This window comes from Martes martes (genome assembly GCF_963455335.1).
Source record: "Martes martes genome assembly, chromosome: 7".
Lineage (NCBI taxonomy): Eukaryota > Metazoa > Chordata > Mammalia > Carnivora > Mustelidae > Martes > Martes martes.
Window position 1 is genome coordinate 79649411 of NC_137894.1, and position 19866 is coordinate 79669276.

The window sequence follows — 19866 nt, forward strand, 5'->3', positions numbered from 1 at the left end:
GAAGAGTTTTAATCAGGAAGGGATGCTGCACTTTGTCAAACGCTTTTTCAGCATCTATTGAGAGTATCATATGGTTCTTACTCTTTCTTTTATTAATGTATTGTATCACATTGATGGATTTGCGGATGTTGAACCAACCTTGCAGCCCTGGAATAAATCCCACTTGGTCGTGGTGAATAATCCTTTTAATGTACTGTTGGATCCTATTGGCCAGTATTTTGGTGAGAATTTTCGCATCTGTGTTCATCAAGGATATTGGTCTGTAATTCTCTTTTTTGGTGGGATCCTTGTCTGGTTTTGGGATCAAGGTGATGCTGGCCTCATAGAATGAGTTTGGAAGTTTTCCTTCCATTTCTATTTTTTGGAACAGTTTCAGGAGAATAGGAATTAATTCTTCTTTAAATGTTTGGTAGAATTCCCCTGGGAAGCCGTCTGGTCCTGGACTTTTGTTTGTTTGAAGATTTTTGATGACTGTTTCAATCTCCTTACTGGTTATGGGTCTGTTCAGGTTATCTATTTCTTCCTGGTTCAGTTGTGGTAGTTTATACATCTCTAGAAATGTATCCATTTCTTCCAGGTTGTCAAATTTGTTGCCATAGAGTTGCTCGTAGTATGTTCTTATAATTGTTTGTATTTCTTTGGTGTTGGTTGTGATCTCTCCTCTTTCATTCATGATTTTATTTATTTGCGTCCTTTCTCTTTTCTTTTTGATAAGTCTGGCCAGGGGCTTATCAATCTTATTAATTCTTTCAAAGAACCAGCTCCTAGTTTTGTTGATTTGTTCTATTGTTTTTTTAGTTTCTATTTCATTGATTTCTGCTCTGATCTTTATGATTTCTCTTCTCCTGCTGGGTTTAGGCTTTCTTTGTTGTTCTCTCTCCAGCTCCTTTAGGTGTAGGGTTAGGTTGTGTATTTGAGACCTTTCTTGTTTCTTGAGAAAGGCTTGCACTGCTATATATTTTCCTCTCAGGACTGCCTTTGTTGTATCCCACAGATTTTGAACTGTTGTGTTTTCATTATCATTTGTTTCCATGAATTTTTTCAATTCTTCTTTAATTTCCTGGTTGACCCATTCATTTTTTAGAAGGATGCTGTTTAGTCTCCATGTATTTGCGTTCTTTCCAAATTTCCTCTTGTGATTGAGTTCGAGCTTCAGAGCATTGTGGTCTGAAAATATGCAGGGAATGATCTCGATCTTTTGGTACCGATTGAGACCTGATTTATGACCCAGGATGTGGTCTATTCTGGAGAATGTTCCATGTGCACTAGAGAAGAATGTATATTCTGTTGCTTTGGGATGGAATGTTCTGAATATATCTGTGATGTCCATCTGGTCCAGTGTGTCATTTAAGGCCTTTATTTCCTTGTTGATCTTTTGCTTAGATGATCTGTCCATTTCAGTGAGGGGAGTGTTAAAGTCCCCTGCTATTATTGTATTACTGTCGATGTATTTCTTTGATTTTGTTATTAATTGGTTTATATAGTTGGCTGCTCCCATGTTAGGGGCATAGATATTTAAGATTGTTAGATCTTCTTGTTGGACAGACCCTTTGAGTATGATATAGTGTCCTTCCTCATCTCTTATTATAGTCTTTGGCTTAAAATCTAATTGATCTGATATAAGGATTGCCACCCCAGCTTTCTTCTGATGTCCATTAGCATGGTACATTGTTTTCCACCCCCTCACTTTAAATCTGGAGGTGTCTTCGGGTCTAAAATGAGTTTCTTGTAGGCAGCATATTGATGGGTTTTGTTTTTTTATCCATTCTGATACCCTGTGTCTTTTGATTGGGGCATTTAGCCCATTAACATTCAGGGTAACTATTGAGAGATATGAATTTAGTGCCATTGTATTGCCTGTAAGGTGATTGTTACTGTATATTGTTTCTGCTTCTTTCTGATCTACTACTTTTAGGGTCTCTCTTTGCTTAGAGGACCCCTTTCAATATTTCCTGTAGAGCTGGTTTGGTGTTTGCAAATTCTTTCAGCTTTTGTTTGTCCTGGAAGCTCTTTATCTCTCCTTCTATTTTCAATGATAGCCTAGCCGGATATAGTATTCTTGGCTGCATGTTTTTCTCGTTTAGTGCTCTGAATATGTCATGCCAGTTCTTTCTGGCCTGCCAGGTCTCTGTGGATAGGTCCGCTGCCAATCTAATGTTTTTACCCTTGTATGTTACAGACTTCTTTTCCCGGGCTGCTTTCAGGATTTTCTCTTTGTCGCTAAGACTTGTAAATTTTACTATCAGGTGACGAGGTGTGGACCTATTTTTATTGATTTTGAGGGGCGTTCTTAGCATCTCCTGGATTTTGATGTTTGTTCCCTTTGCCATATTAGGAAAATTCTCTCCAATAATTGTCTCCAATATACCTTCTGCTCCCCTCTCTCTTTCTTCTTCTTCTGGAATCCCAATTATTCTAATGTTGTGTCGTCTTATGGTGTCACTTATCTCTCGAATCCTCTCCTCGTGTTCCAGTAGTTGTTTGTCTCTCTTTTGCTCAGCTTCTTTATTCTCTGTCATTTGGTCTTCTATGTCACTAATTCTTTCTTCTGCCTCATTTATCCTGGCAGTGAGAGCTTCCATTTTTGATTGCACCTCATGAATAGCTTTTTTGATTTCAACTTGGTTAGATTTTAGTTCTTTTATTTCTCCAGAAAGGGCTTTTATCTCTCCGGAGAGGGTTTCTCTAATATCTTCTATGCCTTTTTCGAGCCCGGCTAGAACCTTGAGAATTGTCATTCTGAACTCTAGATCTGTCATGCTACCTATGTCTGTATTGATTAGGTCTCCAGCCTTCGGTACGGCCTCTTGTTCTTTTTTTTGAGGTGAGTTTTTCCGCCTTGTCATTTTGTCCAGGTAGGATTTGCTTTCTCCTGCTGTGGAATTCCGCTGTTCTTGGTGACTGAAGTTGGTTTTGGATCGGTTTCTTGTTGATCTTCTGGGGGAGGGGCCTGTTGTAGTGATTTTCAAGTGTCCTTGCCGCAGGCGGAATTGCACCGCCCTTGCCAGGGGCCGGGCTAAGGAATCCGCTCGGGTTTGCTTTCGGGAGCTTTTGTTCCCTGAGCGCTTTCCGTAGAGTTCCGGAGGACGGGAATGAAGATGGCGGCCTCCCAATCTCTCGGCCCGGAGGAGCCGAGAGCTTGGGGTTCCGCTCCTCAGTGCGCTCTCAGAGCAAAGCGCCCAACAGTCCCGCCTCCCTGGCTTGCGGTCGCGCCTCGAGGAAAGCAGTCAATTGTTGGAGCTGGAGAAAAGCGCCGGGTCGCTTTTGTCTCTGTGGCCTCCGGCCGCGCTCCGAGCCCACCCAGCCTGCGACCGGCACAAGGTAACCCTGGGCTTAGAGCTCACTCCTCGGCTTTGTCGCTATAGCCGGCTTCCCCGCTCCAATACCTGCGAGCTCTGCGGCACTCAGACACCCCCAGTCCTTCTGTGACCCTGTGGGTCCTGGGGTTATGCTGACCCCGCCTGGGTTTCCCCCCAGTTTAGCCTCTGGAGCGATGTCTCCCACTGGAGCCGACTTTTAAAAGTCCCGATTTTGTGCTCCGTCGCTCCGCCGCTTGCCGGGTGCCGGCCCCTCCCCCCGGGGTCTATCTTCCCGTCGCTTTGGATTCACTTCTCCGCAGGTCCTACCTTTCAGAAAGTGATCGATTTTCTGTTTCTGGGATTGTTGCTCTTCTTCTCTTTGATTTCCCGTTGGATTTGTAGGTGTTCACAATGGTTAGATAAGCTATCTAGCTGATCTCCTGCTACCCGATGTCGTCTCAGCCTGCTACTTCTCCGCCATCTTGACTCCTCCCCCATATGTATGCCTTTTAAGGAGCAGAATACCTAGAAGCAAAATTACTAGGCCATAGAGCATGCTGCTATGGCTATGTTCCCTTTAGGATCCCTGACAAACCACTTTCAGAGCAGTTCAATCAGTTTTCAATCTCAATCAGCAGGTATGGTTGTTCTAAATCCTCATCAACACTTCACCTTTTTTCTCTTTTGTATGTTATTTTAGCCATTCTGATAGGTCTCTAATTATATACACTGCACTTTGGTTGTATGTCCTCAGTAACTAATAAAATTGAGTCCCATTTCATCTACTTATTGGCCATTTGGATATTTACTCTAATGGGCTGTCTTTTCAAGTCTTTTGCCTATTTTTCTACTGTTAGAGGTTTTTTTTTTCCTAAAGGCATGAAAAAGAGCTCTTTACATATTTAGATACAAACCCTTCTATAAGTGTTAGGTTTAGAATACATATACATATTGGTATTACTGAGGCACAGGTACAAAAACATTCACATTTCGTACTTCAGTTAAGACAATATTTTACACTTTTTTACATTTTTATTTTGTGCATATATAAAAGGCAATACTAATTTGTTGAATAGCTCTCTTGAGCTATATTTTGATGTAAGTAATTTCATTCCATTTTATTTGCATGCTGTATTTAGCCCATCCCTTTGTTTTTTTCCCCTGCTCAACACCATGAAGTTTTGCTACATCAATAAAAGCAATCTATTTTGCTATTGTTGTTTCCCGTAAGTAAAACAACTGGATGTCATTTATTCCTCATTTTGAGGAAGTTTTAATAGTTAAGTTTATACAGACAAAAACAGTTGTTTTTAATCTTACCTCAGTTGTAGGCAATACAGATCTATCTGTTTTCTACAAGTTGTTGTACTGAAACCAACTAGCCAATTCTAACTCTAGCTCCAGGAACAAGGGAGCTGCAACTAGTCACCTTCCTCTCATTTAGGAAGACCAAATTAGGGGGGGGATAGCCCTTGAGTTAGGAAGTGAATACTTATTTTGTGACTATTCTAACCGTATTAGAAAGAAAAGGAGCCAAAGAAAAATTCTGAATCCATTAGGTCGTGTGAAGCTACTCTACTCCCTCTAACTTCAGTAAGACTACTGTAGTGAACAAGGCCCGAAATATATAGACCTTTCCAACTTTTTATCATTTATTGTTGCTTTTCCAAGGATTAGGCCATAATACTGTTCCCTACTATCAAATCTTCATAATCACTGAAAAGCCAGATCAAAGGAAACTCATGCAGGATGCCAGGGTAGCTCAGTTGGTCAAGCATCTGCCTTCAGCTCAGGTCCTGATCCCAGGGTTCTGGGATCAAGTCCCACATCCCGCTCCTCACTGGGTGGAGATCCTGCTACTCCCTCTGCCTGCCTCTCTCTCTGGCAAATAAATAAAATCTTTAAAAAACAAAAAGGAAACCCATGCTGTTCAACAACTTGAAATATAATAAATGGTAAAATTAGTTAAGTATAGAAAAATTAAATCAACTGCAAGTTGTATGTATGAAGTGTTTTGCTAAGTATTTAACATTAACAGTATTTAATATCAAACTAAAAACCAATAAAATTTTTAGAAATCACTGTGCCACCTAACTAAAAAAAAATCCATACTTAAGTTTTATTTTCCCTACCATATATACTTTGACTTTATTGGATATGGTACAACTACAGAAGGAGAGGAAATATTGCATATCCAAATAAAGACACACTTTTTCCTTGTCTTAGTAACCAGCATCCAAGAACAGCACAGAATTCAATCTGACTGCACCATCAAAAAATGTGTATGAGTTCTAAATGTACCTGAAATAATAAACTGATAATATTCATAATTTGTATAAAACAAAATAATCCTCATTATTAGATGTTTAGACTACTAAAATTGTACTCATACAGAACCCTAAATTTACCAGTAAACTGTTAGCCTTTTCCTATATCTAGCCATCTCTTCCCAGCATAACTGCTCATCAGATAGTACTCTCACCCTCAATATCCATTTAGTTTAGTGCACATGCAAAATTTAGTATAGTGCAAGATGAAGTGAAGATTTTTTTTCCTTCTCTTAACCCTTATTTGGCTGTCTATGAGGTTTTCAAATTCAATCAAATTTCCAATTTTCAGAATTAAACTGTTAATCACAGCTTCTCCACATAAAAACAACTTTGTAATAATAAAAAATTAAGCTCATATGGGATAAGGATTACCTACAAGCACAGAAAGAACCGTTTCATTACCTTTCACCTCTAGTTAATTCCAAAAATGTACCCACAATTTTACATAAGTTTCAGCACAAGGAAAACAGGATAAATAACCTCAGGACTGAGATGTAGATACAGCTACTTACTTTATTCATTTATTATTTCCCCCAAAACACTAGATGATATTACAGTAGTCAATGATATGACTAACCAATGCTATCAAAGCAAAACGAGAATGAAGAAAATATGGCTATTACATAAAAATGAGCTTAAACCAATTTTTCTTCAATTAGGTCAGGAGAAGGTTAATGGAAGAATCAAGTTTACCTGATTCAAAGGTTGGCATTTTCAAATCACCTTGGTTCAGTTCTGTGCCATATTTTAATTTGTGATATTTTGCCCTGAAAATTCAATAATAAATTGTTGAAAGAACATACTTCCTCCTTTTCCACACAGTTAATACTGGTATATATTTCTCTGATAACAAATAAAACATAATACGAATTGTCTGTTTTTAAGCTTTACTTGCAAAAGGAACTTAGAAAAAAAGGTGCGCTGCTGTGAAAGAAAAAAATGTAAATTTCCCAATTAACATAAACACCTGAGTAAAGATAAATTTTTCCTGATCTTTAAAGAAACAAAAACCCCAAAACCTAGATTCCATAACAAGATATTATTTCAATTTTAAAGATTTAAATCTTGGAGCGCCTGGGTGGCTCAGTCAGTTATCCTGGGGTCCTGGGATGGAGCCCCACATCAGGCTCCCTGCTTAGCAGGGAGTCTGCTTCTCCCCCACCACTGCTCCCCCATCAAATAAAAATAAAATCTTTTAAAAAATAAAGATTTAAATCTTTTCTTTTCCCATATAAGAATCAAAGCATCTTGTATTTTGGGCAGCGTTTCATATCTTTCAAAGAGCTTTTAAATACACTGTACACTAGTACAAAAAAGAAAACTGTTCTACTTTATATTACACATGTAAGAAAATGAGGCACACAAACCTTTCTTGTTTTAATGCATACTCTAACATCTTTATTCTTCTTACTAAATCCTTCTTCAAGTTTTCTTGACCTTTTCTTTCTCCTTGCAAAAATGCTATCCGGGCCTAAAAATATAAAAGATTCATTTATTTTCATTTTTTCCTAATGATACACAGGAAACCAAAAATAAGAAAACATGACAGCAAGTTTTATAACGCATAGAAACAGTCAACCAAACTTTGTTAGGTAACACAATTATTTTAAAAATAAACATAACTGTAAGTCAATTTATTTGCTTATAATCTTAAAGTCTTAATATTAATAACTTTTACATGATCATAAAAGGAAATTTTATACATAAAAACTGAACCTACTTCCTAACTTAAGTCACAAAGAACTAAAAAATATTATTTTCATAAACAGATAAAATATTTTTCCCCAAATGAGATACTGGTTGTTTCGAAAAACAGTAATAATACCTCAAAAGCATTTTCTTTATGAAATACTTAAAAATTTATCATCTTTTCTATTCTACGCACCCACTCCAAATTCTTTCAATTCTTGAAACAATAACAGCACAGTACTGCAAACAGTTTAAGTAAAGTCACCATATTTTCAAAGAACTCATTACTTTCTGTTGTCATTTTTCTATTGTGAGAGGAAATTTTTTTCTTTTTACTTGCCTCATTTCTGTGAGAGGCAACTCTCTCTCTTTTCCTGGCCTCTCCTATCATGTCAGGCCCCTTTACCACACTAAAGAGTAATGCTTAAAGAGACTATCATCTGTATGGAGACATTTGCCATTATGCATGTAATTACAATAAAATTAACGTCCACATGGGGGAGAATGCTTTTGCTGAGATAACCCACAGGTATATTTGTTGATTAAGAAAAAGGAAGTTACTTAGTAACCTAAATTACGATTAATGGAATCAGAACAAATAAATTCAGCTGAATAATTTAACCCATTAAATTAGGATCTCTTCATTTCTTTAACAGAAAGAGCCGGTAGACCAGCTAAATCAAACTGATTAATAAAAACAGGATATTTAATGTTTAACAAATGTCCACTGCCATCAAAACAAGCTTTTCTTTATTATCCTTTATTTTAAGATGTATTTATTTGAGAGAGAGAGAGTGTGTGTGTGTGTGTGCCAATGCACAGGCACAAGCAGAGAAGAGTGGAGGGAGAGGGAGAAGCAGGCTTCCTGCTAAGTAGGGAGACTGATTCGCGGCTAGATCCCAGGACCCTGAGATCATGAGCTGCGCAGAAGGCAGATGCTTAACTGACCAAGCCACCCAGGTGTCCCTCTATTACCCTTAATTTAAAAAAGGGGGGCGGCGACTGGGTGGCTCAGTGGGTTAAGCCTCTGCCTTCGGCTCAGGTCATAATCTCAGGGTCCTGGGATCGAGCCCCGCATCAGATTCTGCTCAGCAGAGAGCTTGCTTCCCCCTCTCTCTCTGCATTCCTCTCTTCCTAGTTGTGATCTCTGCCTGTCAAATTAAAAACAAAAAAAAGAGGGGTGCCAGGGTGGCTTGGTCAGTTAAGCTAAGAGTTGGACTCTTGATTTTCAGCTCTTGTCATGATCTCAGGGTTGTGAGATCTAGCCCAGCTTAAGATTCTTTCTCTCCCTCTTCCACTGCCTGCCCGCTGCCCCCACCACCACTGCTCACTCGCTCTCTCTGAAATAAAAAGAAAAAGAAATCACCTATAACTCCTCAACACCTGAGATGTCAGACAGCTACATAACACTTCCAAATACAAATTTCAAAACAAACAAACAAAAACGTCTAGGAGGAATGGTAACTATTCAGAACCTAACAGTCTAATACCTTAAGAGAAAAGTAGTACTCATGACTCTCTTGAACTATAAAGCAAAAGTGAAATGTCAATTTCATCACACAGCCTCAAGAGCTTTTTTTTTTTTTTTTTAAACCTCAAGAAATTCTGATTAGGTTTTTTGCCTGCACCCACTTTCTTTTTTTCACCACAGTAAATGCAGTCACCAGCACTGTCACCATACAACACCCTAACGGTATTATTGACTATATTCTCTATGGGGAGTTTTCATTCCCTAACTTACCAATTCTGTAACTGAAGTTGTACCTCTTAAATCATTTCACCTATTTTGTCCATCCCCCCAACCTCCTCACCTTTGGCAACCACCAGTTAGTTCTCCGTATTTATTATTCTTTTTGTTTGTTTGTTTGTTCAATTTACTTTGTCTAGATTTCAAATAAAAGTGAGATCATATAGTATTTGTCTTTCTTTGGCTTATTTCACTTAGCATAATACCTTCTAGGTGTATCAATGTTGTCACAAAAGGCAAGATCTCATTCTTTTTATGCCTGAGAAATATTCCACTGTGTAATATTCCATCATTTTTATCTGTTCAACTATCAGTGGATACTTAGGTTGCTTCTATATCTTGGCTATTGTAAATAATGTTGCAACAAACACAGGGGTGCATAAATTTTTCCAATTAGCATTTCCATCATCTGTGGGTAAATACCCACTAGTGGAATTATTGGACTATATGGTATTTCTATTTTTAATTGTCTGAGGAATTTCCATCTTGTTCTCTACAGTGGTTGCATCAATTCACACATTTCCACCAATGCTGCAAAAGGGTTCCCTTTTCTCCACATCCTCACCAACATTTGTTATTTCTTGTCTTTTTTATATCAGCCATTCTGACAGGTCTAAGGTGATAAGTCACTATGGTTTTGTTATGCATCCCCCTGATTAATAATGTGAACATCTTTTCACATGTCTCTTGGTCATCCATATGTCTTCTTTGGAAAAATGTCTATTCAAGTCCTCTGCCCATTTTTAAACCAGATTGTTAATTATTTTTATTTTTTTTGTGTTCAGTTGTCTTAAGTTCTTTATATGACATTAACCCTTTATCAAATATATCATTTGCAAATATCTTCTCCCATTCGGTAGGATGTCTTTTCATTTTGTTGACTGTTTCCATCACTCTGCAGAAGGTTTTCATTTTGGTATAGTCCCAATAGTTTATTCTTACTTTTGTCTCCCTTACCTGAGGGGACATATCTAGAAAAATGTTGCTAAGATCAATGTCCAAGACATTATTGCCTATGTTTTCTTTCAGGTGTTTTATGGTTTCAGGTCTCACATTTAGGTCTTTAATCCATTTTGAGTTTATTTTGTGTACGGTGTAAGAAAGTGGTCTCCTTTCATTCTTTTGCATGCAGCTGTCCGGTTTTTCCTAATACCATTTATTGAAGAGTCTGTCTTTTCTCTATTGTATACTCTTGCCTCCTTTACCATAGATTAATTTACCATATAAGTATGGGTTTATTTTTGGGTTCTCTATCCTGTCGATCTATGTGTCTATTTTTATGCCAGCACCAAACTGTTGTCATTACTATAGATTTGCAGTGTATCTTGAAATATGGGACTGCCAATACCTCCAGTTTTGTACTTCTTTTTCATGATTGCTTTGACCCATTTGTGGTCTTTTTGGATCCAAACAAATTTTACCATTATTTGTTTTAATTCTGTTAAATACACTATTGATATTTTAATAGGGATTGCACTCAATCTATAGAATTTGATTAGTATGGAGATTTTGACAATATGAATTCTTCCAATCCACAAACATGGTATAACTTTCCATTTGTTTGTGTCATCTTCAATTTCTTTTTTTTTTTTAAGATTTTATTTATTTATTTGACAGAGGGAGGGAGAGATCACAAGTGGGGGGGGCGGGGAAGCAGGCTTCCCGCTGAGCAGACAGTCCACTGCAGGGCTTGATCCCAGCATCCTGAGATCATGACCCAATTTGAAGGCAGACGCTTAACACATTGAGCCATCCTGGCACTCCACCCTTCAGTTTCTTTTATCAATGCTTTCTCATTTTCAAAATACAGTTCTCTCACCTCCATGATTAAATTTATTCCTAGATATTTCACTCTTTCTAGTGCAAATGTAAATATTTTTTTCTTACTCTTTCTACCACTTTGTTATCAGTTTATAGAAATTCAACAAGATTCTGTATATTAATTTTGTATCCTGTAGCTTTACTGAATTTATTAGTTCTAATAGTTTTTTGGTAGAGTCTTTAAGATTTTCTATATATAGTACCATGCCATCTGCAAACAGTGGCAATTTTACTTCTTCGTTACCAATTATCCCCTCCTGGTCTGATTGATAAGTTTAAGACTTTCGGTTCTAAGTTGAATAAAAGTGACAAGTGAACACCCTTGTCTTGTTCCTGATCTTAAAAGAAAGCTTTTAGCTTTTCCCCCTTAAGTATATTCCCAGTGGTCCTGTCATACATGACCTTTATCATGTTGAGGTATGTTGCCTCTGAACACACTTTGTTGAGTTTTTATCATGAAAGGATGCTGAAGGGGCGCCTGGATGGCTCAATGGATTAAAGCCTCTGCCTTCGGCTCAGGTCATGATCCCAGGGTCCTGGGATAGAGCCCCACATCGGGCTCTCTGCTCAGCAGGGAGCCTCGCTCTGCCTGCGTCTCTGCCTACTTGTGATCTCTCTGTCAAATAAATAAATAAATAAATAAATAAGATTTTTAAAAAAGAAAGGATGCTGAATTTTGTCAAATGCTTTTACTGCATCTACTAAAATGATCTTATGGTTTTACCCTTCATTATGTTAAAGGAATGTATGTTTATTAATTTGCAGATATAGAACCATTCTTTTTTTTTTTTTAAGATTTTATTCATTTATTTGAGATAGAGCGCAAGAAAGAGAGTATGGGAGCAGGACAGAAAGAGAGGGAGAAACAGGCTCCTTGCCAAGCAGGAAGCCCAATGTGGGGCTTGATTCCAGGACCCAGGATCATGACCTAAGCCAAACGCAAAGGCTTAACTGACTGAGCCACCCAAGCATCCCTAGAACCATCCTTGTATTGACTAGAAAAAAAGAAGAAAAAAAGGCAAAAACCATTATCACATACTAAAAGCATTACGTGATTCCAATTTCCAGATCTTATAAGCATACTATAATTAGCAATGGAAAAAGATGAAAGAAGCTCATTTAATTCTGCTTCTTAAAAATCAGTCATCAAGGGGCGCCTGGGTGGCTCAGTGGGTTAAGCCGCTGCCTTTGGCTCAGGTCATGATCTCAGGGTCCTGGGATCGAGTCCCGCATCCGGCTCTCTGCTCAGCGGGGAGCCTGCTTCCCTCTCTCCCTCTCTCTCTGCCTGCCTCTCTGTCTACTGTGATCTCTCTCTGTCAAATAAATAAATAAAATCTTTAAAAAAAAAAAAATCAGTCATCAAGGTGGCTCAGTCAGTTAAGTATCTGCCTTTCACTCAGGTCATGATCCCTGGGGTCCTAGGATCCAGTCCTGCATTAGGCTCCCTACTCAACAGGGAGTCTGTTTCTCCCTCTCCCTCTGCTTCTTTCTCTATTAAATAAATAAAATCTTAAAAAAAAAAAAAAGCAGTAATCAGTGATTTTTCCAATGAGAAAGGCACTGAAACTAAGTGAAAGTCATAAGGCCCTCTAAAGGATTAAAAAATAAAATGGTAAAAGTGGTAATGTTTCCTATTAGAAGCTTACACTGTTGTCTATGTGCTTATACTAAAGCCGGCACGAGAATCTCACTCTATTGTGAGAATTCATTTTCACTTCTTGTCTTGGCATTTTCATACTAAAAACCACCCATCCATACAGAATTTACTACATTAAACAAGCACTACTATATTTAAAAAGCAAGAATCCCACAGCAGCTTTTGAACAGGAGTTGAAGGGAGATAATTCACAAACACAAAAGACAAAAAAAGGTGAGAGTTCATCAATAAAATACTTTAAAAAAGATATATCCTAACCCAAACTATGTGGAGATGAGGGTAAAAAGAAAATAACAGATGTATCATGACTGCTGGATGTGGCCTTATGACCTCACATCACGTAGTATCTATATAGATACTCTGACTTAAAAGGTAAAAGTTATGTCTGACAGTGATTAAAAAACACACACAATTAAATAAAAAATTTTAAATTTAAAAAATTAAATAAACACACACACATTCTCTAGCAGCTGACTTGTTTGTGCCTCATTCTTCTCCCGTGCATGTAAGGAGGCGGCAAGAAACAATGTTTAATAAAGGTTCATTGACAATGAATTCTGAGCTATTTTTACAGGTCATAATGCACCATTAGTAGCATCATCTCAGCAAATAAACACTTTAAAAAGTAAATGCAAAAAAAAAAAAAAAAAAAAAGGTAGGGAAGCCTGGGTGGCTCGGTAAATTAAGCCCCTGCCTTTGGCTCATGTCATAATCCCAGACTCCTAGGATGGAGCCCCACATCCAGCTCCTTCCTCAGCAGGGAGCCTGCTTCTCCTTCTCCTTCTGCCCTACCCCTACCCCTACCCTCCTCACTTCTGCTCCTTCTCGGTCAAAATAAACAAATAAAATCTGAAGAAAAAAAAAGTTACCGCAAAAAACATATTTACAATGGCATCAAAAAACAAAACTATCTAGGAATAAAACAAAACAACAAAAAACAGAGAAAAATCAACAAAACCAAAACTTGATTCACCTAAAGTATCAACAAAATTGGCAAAATGTTAGCTGGGTCCACTAAGAAAAAAAGAAAGACACAAATATCAAAATCAAAAATGAAAGTGGAGGCATTACAACCAATTCTACAGAAATAAAAGGACTAGAAGCATACTATGAACAACTGAACACCAACAAATTGGATAACTCAGAAAAACAAAACCTAACAAGACTGAGTGATGAAGAAAAACAGAAAAGACCTACTTATAGATTAATTTGGTAATCAAAAATCCTTCATACAGGGGTGCCTGGATGGCTTAGTTGGTTAAGCATCTGATTCCTCATTTAGGCTCAAGTCATGATCTCAGTGTCATGAGATTGAGCCCTGTGTCTTTGGACTCCCCACTAAGCAGGAAGTCCACTTCTCTCCTTCTCCCTCTGCCCTCCCTCCTGCCCACAAGTGTTCTCCCTCTAAAATAAATACATAAATCTTTTTTAAAAATAAAAACCCTGGACATGATAGCTTTACTAGTGAATCCTGCCAAACATTTAAAGAACTAACATAAAACCTTCTAAAACATTTCCAAAAATTGGAGACAAAACACTCTGGAACTCATCAAGGCCAGCACTGCCCCATACCAAAGCCAGACACAAACACTGTAAGAAAACTACAGACCAGTATCTCTTATAAACACTTTTGTAAAAACCCTCAACATAATACTAGTAAAACAAATTCAGCAGCATATTACAAAGATTGTATACCACAACCAAGTGAGATTTATTCCTCGAATGCAGGGATGGTTCAACACAAGAAAACCAATCAATGTAAGGCACCTCATTAATAGAATAAAGGGAGAAAACTGCAAAACCGTTTCAACTGATGAAGAGAAAGAACCTGACAAAGGTCAACATACGTTCATGCCAAAAAAAAAAACACCAAACCACTCAACAAACCAGGAATAAAACTATGTCAACATAATTTAAAAAGCCATATATGAAAAGCCACAACAAACATCATAATAGTTTAAGACTGAAAGCTTTCCCTCTAAAATCAGAATGGAGGATGGAGGAGGTGTGCCTGGTGCCAGGGTGGCTCAGTCAATAAGCGTCTGACTCTTGGTCTCAACTCATTCCTTCATCTCAGGGTCAAGAATTCAAGCCCTGTGATTGGGTTCCATGCTGGACATGGAGTCTACTTAAAAAATTCAAATAAATAAAATCAAATCAAATGAGAACAAGGGAAAGATGCCTATGTCAACACTCCTATACAAACAGAACTGTTAAGTACTTCCTAGAGTAATAAGGCAAAAAAAAAAAGGAATCCAAATTAGAAAAGAAGTAAAATTATCTCTGTTCACAGATAATATAGTCTTATATGTAGAAAACCCAAAAGATTTCATTAAAAATGTTAGGACTAACAAATTAAGCAAAGTACCAGGATACTGTCACACAAAAATCAACAACATTCTTTTTCTTTTTGAACGGGGGTGGTGGAGAGGCAGGGGGAGAGAAAGAATCTTAAACAGGCTCCAAACCCAGCACGGAACCCAACACAGGGCTCTCACAACCAAGATCATGACCTGAGCCAAAATCAAGAGTCAGACACTTAAACAACTGAGCCACCCAGTCACCCTCAGCAGCATTTCTATATACCATCAGTGAACAATCATGAAAATAAATTATAAAACAATTCCATTTTTTAAAAAGATTTATTTATTTATTTGTTTGTTTGACAGACAGAGATCACAAGTAGGCAGAGAGGCAAGCAGAGAGAGAGGGGGAAGCAGGCTCTGAGCAGAGAGCCCAATGTGGGGCTCAATCCCAGGACCCTGAGATCATGACCTGAGCTTAAGGCAGAGGCTTTAACCCACTGAGCCAGCCAGGTGCCCCAAAACAATTCCATTTTTAACAACATCAAAAAGAATAAATTAACTTAGGAATTAACCAAGGAGGTGAAGGATAGGTACAATGAAAAGTACACAATAATGCTGAATCAAATTTAAGACTGAAATAAATGGAAACGCATTTCATGTTCATGGACTAATGAACACTAATATTATTAAAATATCAAGCTATCCAAATTTACAGAGTGGGTGCAATTCCTTTCAAAATCCCAATGACATTTCTTACAGAAATAGAAAAATCCATACTAAAATTTACATGGAATCTCAGGGGACCCCTTAATAGCAAAACAATCTTAGAAAAGAATGAAGTTGGAGGCCTTTCCTAAGTTCAAAACGTACTACACAAAGCAAAAATAATCAAGACAGTATGATACTGGCAAAAAGACAGATATATAGATCAATGGAACAGAAATGAAATACCAAAAATAAACCCTTAACATATACATAAAATATCTTTTACAAGGATGCGCAGACCACACAGTGAAGAAAGAACAGTCTTTTCAACAGGTACTGTTGGGAAAAAATGAATATTCACATGCAAAAGAACGAAGTCAAACTGTTCATACACCACAAATTTTCATACATCACAAATTAATTCATAATGAATCAAAGACCTAAACAAAAGATCTAAAACTATAATGTTAAAAGAAAACACAGGACAAAACCTTCAAAACATTGGACTTGGGAATGGTTTCCTGGATATGAAACCAAACCACAGGTAACAGAAGAACAAATGGACAAAATGGACATGATGAAAATTTAAAACTTTTGCACATCAATGGAAACTGCCAACAAAGGGAAAAAGGAATCTATGGAATGGCAGGAAATAACTGTAAATTGTGTGTCAGATAAGAGATTAATATACAGAATATATAAACCATTCCTAAAACTCAAGAACAAAAAACCCAATTCAGAAATGGACAAAAGACTTGAATAAGTATTTCTCCAAAGAAGATACATGATTGGCCAAAAAGCACATGAAAACATGCTTTCCACCATTAATCATTAGGGAAGCCCCCTATGAGATACTATATCTCATTAGGATAGCTACTATTAAAGACAGTAACAACAACAACAAAAAGCATCCGTGAGGATTTGAAGAAACTAGAAACCTTATATAAATTGTTGGTAAAACGATAAGGGTCACTGTGGAAGATAATATGGTGGTTCCTCAAAAAATTAAAAAATAGAATGATCTCACCCAGGCACCTGGGCAGTACAGTTGGGTAGAGCAGCCGACTCCTGTGTTAGGCTCAGGTCATGATCTCAGGGTTGTGAGAACAAGTCCTGTGTCAGGCTCTGTGCTCACCGGGAAGTTGGCTTGGGACTCTCTCTCCATCTGCTCCTCACCCATGCATGCTCTTGCGTACACACACGCGCGCTCTCTCTCTCTCTCTCTAAAGTAAATAAATATTATGGACACTGGGGAGGGTATGTGCTATGGTGAGTGCTGTGAAATGTGTAAGCCTGATGATTCACACACCTATACCCTGGGGCAAATAATACATTATATGTTAATAAAAATAATAAAAATTAAAAATTAAAGTAAATAGGGACGCCTGGGTGACTCAGTTGGTTGGGCGGCTGCCTTCGGCTCAGGTCATGATCCCAGCATCCTGGGATCAAGTCCCACATCGGGCTCCTTGCTCCACGGGGAGCCTGCTTCTCCCTCTGCCACTCTGTCTGCCTGTGCTCGCTCGCTCTCTCTCTCTCTCTGACAAATAAATAAAATCTTTTAAAAAAAATTAAAGTAAATAAATAAAATCTTTTAAAAAATGATCATATTGGGGGAGGAGTCAAGATGGCGGAGAAGTAGCAGGCTGAGACGACATCGGGTAGCAGGAGATCAGCTAGATAGCTTATCTAACCATTGTGAACACTTACAAATCCAACGGGAAATCGAAGAGAAGAAGAGCAACAACTCTAGAAACAGAAAATCGATCACTTTCTGAAAGGTAGGACCTGCGGAGAAGTGAAACCAAAGCGACGGGAAGATAGACCCCGGGGGGAGGGGCTGGCTCCCGGCAAGCGGCGGAGCAATGGAGCACAAAATCGGGACTTTTAAAAGTCTGCTCCACTGGGAGACATCGCTCTAGGGGCTAAACCGGGGGGAAACCCAGGCAGGGTCTGCATAACCCCAGGTCCCGCGGGGTCACAGAGGAACCGGGGGTGTCTGAGGGCCTCGGAGCATGCAGGTATTAGAGCGGGGAAGCCGGCTACAGCGACAAAGCCGAGGACTGAGCTCTCAGCCCGGGGTTACCTTGTGCCGGTCGCATGCTAGGTGGGCTCGGAGTGAGGCCGGAGGCCACGGAGACTGAAGCGACCGGGCGCTTTTCTCCAGGTTCCAGCAATTGCCTGTTTCCTCAAGGCGCGACCGCAGGCCAGGGAGGCGGGGCGGTTGGGTGCTTTTCTCTGAGGGCGCACTGAGGAGCAGAACCCCAAGCTCTCGGCTCCTCCCGGCCGAGAGATTGGGAGGCCGCCATCTTCATTCCCGTCCTCCGGAACTCTACGGAAAGAGCTCAGGGAACAAAAGCTCCCGAAAGCAAACCCGAGCGGATTGCATAGCCGGGCCCCTGGCAAGGGCGGTGCAATTCCACCTGCGGCAAAGACACTTGAGAATCACTACAACAGGCCCCTCCCCCAGAAGATCAACAAGAAACCCATCCAAAACCAACTTCAGTCACCAAGAACAGCAGAATACCACAGCAGGAGAAAGCAAATCTTATCTGGACAAAATGACAAGGCAGAAAAACTCACCTCAAAAAAAAGAACAAGAGGCCGTACCGAAGGCTGGAGACCTAATCAATACGGACATTGGTAACATGACAGATCTAGAGTTCAGAATGACGATTCTCAAGGTTCTAGCCGGGCTCGAAAAGGCATAGAAGATATTAGAGAAACCCTCTCCGGAGAGATAAAAGCCCTTTCTGGAGAAATAAAAGAACTAAAATCTAACCAAGTTGAAATCAAAAAAAGCTATTAATGAGATGCAATCAAAAATGGAAACTCTCACTGCTAGGATAAATGAGGCAGAAGAAAGAATTAGTGACACAGAAGACCAAATGACAGAGAATAAAGAAGCTGAGCAAAAGAGAGACAAATACTGGACCATGAGGAGAGAATTCGAGAGATAAGCGACACCATAAGACGACACAACATTAGAATAATTGGGATTCCAGAAGAAGAACAAAGAGAGAGGGGAGCAGAAGGTATATTGGAGACAATTATTGGAGAGAATTTCCCTAATATGGCAAAGGGAACAAACATCAAAATCCAGGAGATGCTAAGAACGCCCCTCAAAATCAATAAAAATAAGTCCACACCTCATCACCTGATAGTAAAATTTACAAGTCTCAGTGACAAAGAGAAAATCCTGAAAGCAGCCCGGGAAAAGAAGTCTGTAACATACAAGGGTAAAAACATTAGATTGGCAGCAGACCTATCCACAGAGACCTGGCAGGCCAGAAAGACCTGGCATGATATATTCAGAGCCCTAAACGAGAAAAACATGCAGCCAAGAATACTATATCCAGCTAGGCTATCATTGAAAATAGGAGGAGAGATAAAGAGCTTCCAGGACAAACAAAAGCTGAAAGAATTTGCAAACACCAAACCAGCTCTACAGGAAATATTGAAAGGGGTCCTCTAAGCAAAGAGAGACCCTAAAAGTAGTAGGTCAGAAAGAAACAGAGACAATATACAGTAACAGTCACCTTACAGGCAATACAATGGCACTAAATTCATATCTCTCAATAGTTACCCTGAATGTTAATGGGCTAAATGCCCCAATCAAAAGACACAGGGTATCAGAATGGATAAAAAAATAAAACCCATCAATATGCTGCCTACAAGAAACTCATTTTAGACCCGAAGACACCTCCAGATTTAAAGTGAGGGGGTGGAAAACAATGTACCATGCTAATGGACATCAGAAGAAAGCTGGGGTGGCAATCCTTCTATCAGATCAATTAGATTTTAAGCCAAAGACTATAATAAGAGATGAGGAAGGACACTATATCACAATCAAAAGGTCTGTCCAACAAGAAGACCTAACAATCTTAAATATCTATGCCCCTAACATGGGAGCAGCCAACTATATAAACCAATTAATAACAAAATCAAAGAAATACATCGACAGTAATACAATAATAGCAGGGGACTTTAACACTCCCCTCACTGAAATGGACAGATCATCTAAGCAAAAGATCAACAAGGAAATAAAGGCCTTAAATGACACACTGGACCAGATGGGCATCACAGATATATTCAGAACATTCCATCCCAAAGCAACAGAATATACATTCTTCTCTAGTGCACATGGAACATTCTCCAGAATAGACCACATCCTGGGTCATAAATCAGGTCTCAATCGGTACCAAAAGATTGAGATCATTCCCTGCATATTTTCAGACCACAATGCTCTGAAGCTAGAACTCAATCACAAGAGGAAATTTGGAAAGAATGCAAATACATGGAGACTAAACAG

The 19866-nt window shown here is 38.8% G+C and overlaps 1 protein-coding gene across 4 annotated transcripts in view; it reads right to left on the reverse strand.

The window, feature by feature from the left end:
* The window catches only part of STRN3 (striatin 3), a 127400-nt gene that overhangs the window by 57862 nt on the left and 49672 nt on the right, over positions 1 to 19866 (reverse strand). For all 4 annotated transcript variants that reach the window (XM_080809058.1, XM_080809060.1, XM_080809059.1 and 1 more), the window contains exons 2-3: positions 6997 to 7100; positions 6323 to 6396 (exon numbers count right to left, since the gene is read on the reverse strand). In XM_080809058.1, coding sequence (XP_080665184.1) covers positions 6323 to 6396; positions 6997 to 7100 — 178 coding nt within the window. The remainder of the gene's footprint in view (positions 1 to 6322; positions 6397 to 6996; positions 7101 to 19866) is intronic.